Source organism: Dromiciops gliroides, chromosome 4 (genome assembly GCF_019393635.1).
Source record: "Dromiciops gliroides isolate mDroGli1 chromosome 4, mDroGli1.pri, whole genome shotgun sequence".
Classification (NCBI taxonomy): Eukaryota; Metazoa; Chordata; class Mammalia; order Microbiotheria; family Microbiotheriidae; genus Dromiciops; species Dromiciops gliroides.
Window position 1 is genome coordinate 239,308,208 of NC_057864.1, and position 9,240 is coordinate 239,317,447.

Sequence of the window (9,240 nt, forward strand, 5' to 3'; positions counted from 1 at the left end):
TGGGAAGGTAGCTGTGGAAGGTGCAGATGCGTGTTTGGTGGAGACACACGAACTGAGGCGAAAAAACAAGTAAAAATGTTAAAATAACGGGGTAATAATGAGACGTTGCAAAAGGCTGGCCTGGGGCTGGAGATTCCTGAATCGCTGAAGATGTTGGACCACATAAATGTAGAGGGGGCCTGGGGCTCATTCTACTTCCCAGTGATTTTACAGGTGAGAAGAGGCATGTGGAGAAAGTGAAAGTGACCCGCCAAGTCCCCCGGGCAAAGAGTAACCGGACCAGAGCCTGAACCGTTGCCTCCAAACCCCCAAAGCAAATCTTCCCGACACATCACACAGAAATCCAGGCTCCTGACCACCAACCTTTAATATTAAAAATAAGCAAAGTCCTCTGTTTAAAAATAAAAATAAAACACAATTTGGGCAGATGGGAAAAGAAAAGGTGCCCAACTCCAACCGACCAACAGCTGTTCCCCGAGGATGGGGCTCAGTATTTCTCCATGGGGTGGAGTCAACGCCTCCGGATTTGGGGATTACCCCATCAAGGACGAGATGAAGGCCCAGGTCACCATGGCCTGGTACTTCGGTGCTCCTGGAGGTATCGAATGAACCTTGCGTTGACCATGGGCTCCCCCAGTCTCCACAATGGGACTGGGGGCTGCAGGGCCTGTGGAGGGGTGGAGGACCAGGTTCCCTCCCCATCTTGCTCCCCTGACACAACCTGCTGCCCCCTGTTGGGACACCTGTTAAGGTGGGATGGAGAGGAGATGAAAGTATTATGGGGATGGTCATGTGAAGAATGTGGGGGTGAGTCCTTGGAAGTGTTAAGAGGAATTAAGGAGTTATTTAGAAGACAAAAGTTAAAAAGGAGTTTCTAAAATGTTAGGTGGGGCAGTGGGAAGAGAACAGCTGATGATGTTATGTGAGATCAGAAAGCTTAGAAAGTCAGAAGATGGGAAAAGGAGAGTTGGAGGCATATATTCAGGGATGGTGTGAGGATGCAAGTCAGACCTCACCTACTCTCTGTTTCCTGTTCCCTCTTCCTCTGTTCTTGGTTGCCTGTGGAAAACAGGGTGTGTGTGTATGTGTATTTGTGTGTTGAAAGAAAGGGGGAGTAAGTATAATGTATATGGCTTGAGACGGGGGGGAAAGGGTGAGAGGATAGAAAAGAATGTTAGAGCTGAAAAGAGCCTTACAAATCATATAGGGTAACTGCTAGGAAATTGCAGGGATTCAGCCAGTCTACAGATCCCAAAGGTAGGCAGATTCTGGACTGCTACCAGTTGTAGAAGCAGAGATTCAGAACTAGAAAAGCCTTTAAAGGCCATATAATCTAACCCCCTCATTTTGCAAATGAGGAAATTTGGGCCTAAGGAAGTGATCCACCTAAAGTCACATACAGTGACAATCACACAGTGATAGAGGTAGAATTCAAATCCAAGTCCTCTGATTTAAAATCTAGTGCTTTCTACTGTACCATGAAATCCAGAAGTAAATGACTTGCAGAAAATCATGACTAAGTCATTGACACAGGTCACTTGATTCCTAGACCAAGATTTCCCACAATGCCTTGCACTTACCTGTTTTGGGGGATGAGGAGTCTGGCTCCCCATATCGACTGTAGCTGCAGTTCTGGGCCACCAGTCCTGGGGTTGATCCCCTGTAGAAGAAATGGGCTATGGGGGAGGTAACAGGAAAGGGACTGGAGGATGGAAAGATGGAGTGGGTAGCAATGGAAACAGAGGGGAGGTGTGTAAAGGAAGAAAAGGGAAACCAAGAGAAGGCAAGCTAGCAATGATCATTTCTGAGCTTGTGGCATATTTAGGTTGTTTGGTTACTACTATGTGAATGTTGAAATGAAAAAGACCTGGAGCATAGGATATCTTGGAATGGAGGAAGGCAAGTGGCTACACAGGGCTAAAATGAGAGGGGGAAAGGTCTAGGGGATATAGAAAGCATCACAGGATTGTGGACATTAAACTAGGAGATTCTTTAATCAGGGATATGTGAAATATATCCAAGGAGTCATAGTGTGGTGACAAGCCTGGATATGGGGATGACTAAGGATGGGGAAGGAGAAGGGTTGCAGTTGTTAGAATCAGAGGGTAGTCCACATGTGGAGATGGGTGCTTAGAGATCCAGTAATCATACGAGGGAAGATACACAGATCCAAGAATATTAAAGATGGAGGAAAGGGAAAGGAATCCTAGACACTGAAAGGGACCTGGCGATTCAACCAGTGGAAGATCTACAGATTCCGAAGGTGGAAGAAGCAGAGGCACTGACAATAGGATCCCAGGCGGAGAGATCCTAAAGTCCCCAGGGCAAGAGACGGCAGAATAAATGAGGCTGAGACATTTTTGCCTTTGTGTTTTTTTGTTTTTCCCATTGAAAAATGTCCATTAGAAAACACACAAAAGGATGCACAGTTTATTGAGACAACACTGGGTTGGGGAGGATCCTGCTCCCCAGGGATTAGGGACACAATGTAATCTACCACACAGAGGATTTGAGAGAGGGAAGAGTTATATACCCTTCCAGGGTATATGATTATACCCTGAGGGCCTGGGAACAGAGGGAAGAGGTTCCTCAGTAGAAGGGAAGAAAGGGAAGCTGGAGGATTAAGTAGGTTGGGTGAGGAAGGGGCACAGGTTAGGAAAGGAGTGGTACACACTCATCTCAAGACCATCTGAGGGAACAAGCATACAACATCATCTAACTAGTTGTGTGGGAGAAGGAAGAGGGGAATACTAGGATCTGGTAGATCCATGAACCCAGGTTTATTTCTTTGCATATGAGAAGTGACCCCAAGAAAGATCCTCTCAGAGGATGCTGTTAAAGTGGTAGTAGTGATTTCCCTGTGGAAATCCCAACAGGGCCAGAATCCAGGTTTTAGAGCTGGTCCTGTACAGTGAGATAAGCATCGAGAGCCCAGATACAGCCCCAACTGGATCTCTCCATGCTATCTTTTGTTGAGTGGCTTCCTTTGGGAATCAGGTTAATTTCTGAAGGATCTGTTACTTAAAATATGGGCCACAAGGGAGCATGATGCCTTGGGGTGGGGTTGTGGAGGGGAAGAAAGTTTGGAAGCCAAAGTAGTTCAACAATACTGATCCAAGGGGAAGTTCAGCTCCAGTGAACATTGCACAGGAAATTGGGGGACTGGGCCAACTATACCTGTTTCCTGGACAAAGATTCTTCAAGGATGTAGTAGATGGGGGTTAGGTCTACTGGTTATTCTGTGAAGTCATTTTTTAAAAATATCTTGATAACTGTATTTTATTATAATTGATTTCCATTGTAATCCTATCATTTTATTTTGTGTATTAACATTTTTTTTTTCTGAGAAGGGGTCCATAGGTGTCACCAGACTGGCAGAGGGTTCCATGACATAGAAAAGATTAAGAACCCTTATTCTAAAGGCTGGTTGGGTCCTGGGTAGGTTTCAGTGGATTAACTGGAGTTTCCATCCATAGGAAAAGTGTTCAGAACCCAACTAGAAAATAAGAAGGGGTTACTCCTGGGATAATAATATAGGGATGGGAATAGGATATTTGTTATTCTGTTGCTGGATTAACCTAAAAAGGGGTTAGGAGACTTGATCCTAGGTGTTAGGGTTCCATTACATCCTGAAAGATTAAATGGGAAAATGGATCCTTTTAAAATCAGGTGGTCAATATCTGTTATTTTCAGGGCGGGTGAGGGAACTGGAAGATATGGAGGGACAGGATGAAGGGAGAGGAAATAAGAAAGAGAGAAACGGAGAATCAGAGATAAGATAGCCAAGGATAGAAATTAAAGAGATACCCCCTCCCCTACCTGTAGGCAAGTATCATCAGTATGCAAGGGAGAAGGGAGTAGAATGGATACCATTTTCTCATCAATGTCATAAGTCAAGATTCCAAAAATTTACTGCTTAGTGCCTTTCTACCAAACCTCTCTTCATTATCATGATTTTAAAACTGTGTCTGCTTTTAAAGATGTATACTTTCTCCTCCCTTTCCCCACCAAAGCAAACTGTCCTTCAGATCCGTGAAAGTCTTTGCCACTTCTTCCCTTCCTCTAAGACATATCCAAAACTCTCCACCCCATTCTATCAGTTTCCAGGCTGCCCCCTTTTGATTCTAACCCTGTAACATCTCTTCAGACAGTTTCAAATCTCTCCCCAGCTCTACCTCCATGCCACGATCTCATTACCTGGTACGCCTGCGTTGGGCTGGGCTGCCTCCAGGGTCCGTTGCAAGCAGGAGTCGGGCAGTAGGGTGTGGGGGACAGAGGCGAAGAGACCGTAGCAGCTCTTGCTCTGGCAGAAAGGGGCGGAGAGGGCCCCTGTCTGGAGAATTGCCCAGGCTGCTGGACCGTGCGGGTGGTCGGGCTGGGGGTGTAGCACGTCGGGGGGCTCTATTCAACGGCCATGGAGGCTCTACAGCCACCTTTAGAACTAAGGAAAAGACAAAGAAAAAGAAAATCAAATGGGAAAAGAGCAAAAAATACAACCAAATGGAGAAAGAGAATATGTAATGCTGTAGGGAAAAGACAGGCAGATATCAGACCCTACATGGGGACTGACAGTCCTCCTTTGTCTTTAACCCTTCCTCCTGTCATCCTGGCCCCAGCCCTCACCCTGGCCCTGCTTACATTCTCGGTCACTAGAAGAATATGGTTTAATCTCTCCTTCTGCCTTCTTGGGGGGCAGCTTTCTGGCTGGAGCTGGAGGGAGAGGGGATATGGGCAGAATGAGTACTGGCAGACAGACCTTTTCTCAACAGCTCCCCACTTCCCTTCACCGGGAAAAAAACACCACTCCCTCATATCATGGTTCCTATTTGCTGTTAGGGTGTTGAATCAACCTCTCCACCCCTAGAATCAGCTTCATGAAGTATCTACAAACTGACAGGGATACCCAAGGATACTGGAACAGTTGGGAGGCGAACAGAAGGGAGTATTCCAAGCAAGGAGTCAGGGGAGTGAAATCAGAGAGGAGAAACTGGGGAGATGCAGGAAGGGCATAGCCACTGAAGCAGAGGGGTGGAGCTTCTTACTGGTCAGAGGGTGGTATCAGGCACCCTTGAGAATCTGGGGCAGTAGTATGGTTCCGGTCTGAGCAGTAAGGACCCTGGGTCCCTCTAGATGAGATGGACAAAGTCCATGGTTAATCAGGAGTTAGTCTGAAGGGGGCTGGGGAGATCAGAGAACAACTTCTCTGTTTTGGCCACAGGTGAGGAAAAGATTTAAGTTCCATTTAAGTAGAAAGAGAAATGTGAAGCAAAGACTACAAAGTAAAGGACCAAGAAGGAGATTGAGAGAAAAGGCACAGTCAGATGACCACAGGCTGGCCTCACCTCTCTGCTTGTTCCCTTGGTCCCTTCTCATCTGAAGGAACAGTTAACTCACATTATTTGTCGCCAATCACTTTCAATCTTTTATTGACTTTACTACCTCTTCTGCTGACAATTTAAGTCTCTGTGAATATTATTGGCTTCTGATGTTGACATGATCACCAGCTCTGTTGACTTTCACTCTTTTATACAGTCTGCAGCCTACAGCCCGGAAAGAGCTAGAAGGGAAAGCCTTAGAAACCAAAGTGGTCACTTCCTTATATCCACTAAGGAAAAGTGTGAGCCAGTCAAAAATTGAAAAACTGATCAATCAGGCTGGCACTGTGCAACTCTCTAAGTTTCAGCTGTTCACATGTAACATCTGGGGGGATGGGAAAAGTTTCTAAGCTAGTCTCTGCTAAGAGGCTTCGTTGTAAGAGTTGTTTTAACTTTCCCAAATTATGAGGCCACCTTAAATCAACCATCATATAAAAATGTACTCCAAATGAAGATGGAAAAGTGGCACTGTTGACTCCTCATAACCTAAGGGAAAGCTAACAGACGTCTGAGAAATCTGCTCAAGGAATATTGCCTTCAAGTACTACACATTATCAATAATCAAACCAGAATGTTTAATTAAATACCATGCCCAGAACAGAACTTGTCATATATCAAAAGTAATCATCTAAATGACTCTTGGAACCTTGAATGGCTTTCTTTCCCATTCTCGATAGCTATCCCATCACAGCTGCCTCTAAAATGATGTTCAACTTCTAAACTACAGTTCAAGTTTACCATTGGGTGTGTTATCAACCGAGGCAGCACGAGAGCAGCGAGTCGCCCTCAGAGAGGAAGCAGGGGACCCTGTGGGAAAGGAAGTGGGGGTTCCCTTAGTCAAGGGAAGGGGGCAATGGGACTAATGGACCTACCCCCTTCCCCCAACTCTAGGACTGAGGAGGGAGAGGGAGACTCACGGTGCTGGTGGGCGAAAAAGCCTTCAAAGATCACAAAGTTGTTCACCTGCATGTTGGAATGAGAAAAGTTACAGTCACTTAGTCATGAATAAACTGTACTAAAAACTAGAGAGGAGAAAAATAATGATAGCATTTATATAGTGCCTACTATGTGTCAGACATGGTTCTAAGTACCTTACAAACATTCTCTCTAATCTTCACAACAATATTGGGAGGTAGGTTCCATTATTATCCCCATTTACAATTGAGGAAACTAAAGCAAAAATAGGGGTTAAGTGACTGGCCAAGGGTCAAAACAGCTAGGAAGTATTTGAGATCAAATGTGAATTCAGGTTTAGGAGACAAGGGACTTGCACTCTGTATCCAATAGAAGTGTCAAAGACATAATTCTTATTTTTAGGGTAATCATTATAAAGATGAAAAAGGACACATACATATACATGATTGAAGACAAGTTACAAAACACAAGAACAAGTAAGGTTGTATAGCGTTAGAGACATGCAAAAGAGACAATTAAGACATTATTTAGATGGAGTAGATAGGCATGCTAGGAATAAGCTTTCAAACATCACTTGGAGAAAAGGACTGTGTAGTGTGGGAAGACATTCTGATTGGGGGGGAATGGTATGTGTAAAGGCAAGACTATGAAATGATGAAGTTGTGTTTGGGTAATTGGGACAATGAATTTAGCTGAAGCACAGTAGACAAAATGGGGAACCAAAATGCATGAGGATAAGATGGATGGAGAGGCAAAGGTACTACAGCAGATGGAAGCTTAGCACAGAGTCTAGCACATAGTAGGCACTTAATAAATGTTTACTGACTGACTGGAAGAGCCTTGGAGAGGAGTAGAGATTACAAATAATATAGATGAGGACATTCCTGATAGTCCCCAACAAAGAATAAACATAACTGGTAGGTTCTTCACTCTCATGTGTTCTAGGGTCACATTTCCCAGGGCTTCTAACCTGTGGCACTGTGGATTCCAGATTGTAGTGTTTATTCAAGAACCGCAGCAACTTCTCTGAGGGCCGGTCAATAGCTAGTTGGTGTGGTTCAACCCGTTCCTTCTGCAGAATAAAAGAAGTTCAGAGGATGGTACAGAACTGGAGAGAACAAATGTCAAGAGATATGGGAGCATTTGGGAGCTCAGGAGGAGGCAAGTGGTCTAGGAGACAGGGCAAAGGCACGGGGACTTTTTTTTTTTTAGGAGACTTTAATTTCCAATTTGAAAACACTTTAAAATTAAGGCCGGTAGTCCTACCTCTAACATATATTGGAAAAGTTTCAGCCCATGGCCATGGCGTTGCAGTGATTCATGGATATAAAAGTCCAGTATGCAAAGTGGCTCTACTTCATTATGGGCCCCACGGTCATCCTGATGGGAGGAGTGGATATGAGGGAAGAGAAGTGAGGAGGAATAGATGAGTTTCAGGGAGTAGGCCTCTCTACTTCATCCCACCCCCCACCCATCCCCACCAGACTCAGCATACTATTCTGTAACTCACCAGTACAAAGAGTTTCTTATATCCAACTTTGAGAAAGCCAATAATAGCTCCTTTTCCAGCCCTGTGGGAAGGGGAGAGAGCGGGAGAACTCATAGCTTATCATGGAGAGGGAAGAAGAAAAAGAAGAGGGAAGAGAAGGGGAAAAAAGGAAAAGGAAGATTATGTAGCTAGAAGGTATTAATAAAGAGAAAGAATAGAGAGCCATAATAGGACAGTAGAGTCCAGCACTCACGGACGGGCTGAGGTATCCTTGAGCACATACATAACATGTCGGTTACTCTGCATTCTTGAAGCACTGGTGATGGGACCAGGAAGATGCTGCGCCTAATAAGGTGGAAGAGTTTAAGTATGTCCTTCTTAAGACCTCCCTTCATCCCTTAGGCCCCTTCAAAGTCTCTCAGGTCACTCTGAGATGGGGTTTATTGGCCCTCTTCCTGTCGCCCTTCTTGGTCCCCATAATAAGATTTCTTCCCAGTACCTTGGCTGATGCCTTTCCCAGTTCATCGACAACAGTCATGATTTGCTGCTGGAGATCAACACTGCAGAGAGAGGAGAAACATCAGTCACTGAACCAGCCTGCATGTCCAGGGAATGGTCCTGGTGAAGAGGGAGCAGACTTTAATTCCTGATCCAGGTTTTCACCTTCAAGCACCTCTGCCTTAAGTCTCCTTCATTCCTGAATTTGTACCCTTCTTGTGGACCTTAGTAAACGACAGCCCTCCCCATCCTTCCAGTCCTCACTCACTCTGGTTGAGCTTGTGGGGATGAGGATGGATGGTCAAATGGTTGAAAACCCCTCTACTAGGCCGGGGTAATGGAGGTGAGAGTCAGAAGGTGTTCCCACCATGTATATGAAAGAGCACACTCCACTTTGTAGTTTGGACCCAACAATGGACTAGAGGATGAAAGGTCACAGAACCATAACTCGCCCTAACTCTACCCTTTGACTTTGGGTGGAGGGTCATGGGGAGTGGTCGGGGCAAATGTGGGCGAAGCAAGGAGGGGCATGGTCGGCGGGTGAGGGGTGAGAGGTCACCGAGCCGAGGTTGTGGTTCCGGTTCGGCGGGCCGGAGCACGCAGGTGTTGGTCCAGGATGGTAATCGGCTCCGGGAACAGGGCGTCCACATCGAACGGGAACTCCATGGCCCATTGTGCGCTCCTGGCCACTCCCCCTAAACGGCACTTCCGACCCAGAGCCCCGCCCCTTCCGGCACTCTACCCGCTAGCCGAAGCCAGGCTGGGTAACTCCTCTACTTCTTCCTTCCTCTAGCGTCATAGCGGCTGGCCGGACTGTCCCAGGCCCGACCCCACCGACCCGACGTGCATCCAATGCTTTCCACAAAGCCAATTGTGTGGCCCAATGGTCTCTTCTCCCTTCAGTCCCAGGCAGCTCGTGGTTAAAACCCCCAAGTCCTCCCTGGATAACCTTCCTTTCTGCTC

General features: G+C 46.0%; 1 protein-coding gene across 3 annotated transcripts; it reads right to left on the reverse strand.

The window, feature by feature from the left end:
* Window positions 1-349: 349 nt before the first annotated feature.
* On the reverse strand, window positions 350-9,211 carry ATAT1 (alpha tubulin acetyltransferase 1). 3 transcript variants are annotated; one of them, XM_044000982.1, is made up of 13 exons: window positions 8,837-9,211; window positions 8,279-8,339; window positions 8,033-8,124; window positions 7,801-7,861; window positions 7,557-7,670; window positions 7,261-7,362; window positions 6,293-6,338; window positions 6,114-6,182; window positions 4,639-4,710; window positions 4,198-4,441; window positions 1,581-1,660; window positions 1,017-1,059; window positions 350-743 (listed from the first exon to the last, which is right to left on the reverse strand). In XM_044000982.1, the coding sequence occupies exons 1-13, from the start codon at window positions 8,941-8,943 to the stop codon at window positions 566-568; spliced, it is 1,269 nt and encodes a 422-aa protein (XP_043856917.1). In that variant the 5' UTR covers window positions 8,944-9,211; the 3' UTR covers window positions 350-565. The 3 variants fall into 3 exon arrangements, with proteins under 3 accessions (XP_043856917.1, XP_043856918.1, XP_043856919.1); XM_044000983.1 differs by lacking the exons at window positions 350-743; window positions 1,017-1,059; window positions 1,581-1,660 and adding an exon at window positions 3,278-3,707 and having other exon boundaries at window positions 8,837-9,205; XM_044000984.1 differs by lacking the exons at window positions 350-743; window positions 1,017-1,059; window positions 1,581-1,660; window positions 6,114-6,182 and having other exon boundaries at window positions 4,194-4,441; window positions 8,837-9,206.
* Window positions 9,212-9,240: the final 29 nt, after the last annotated feature.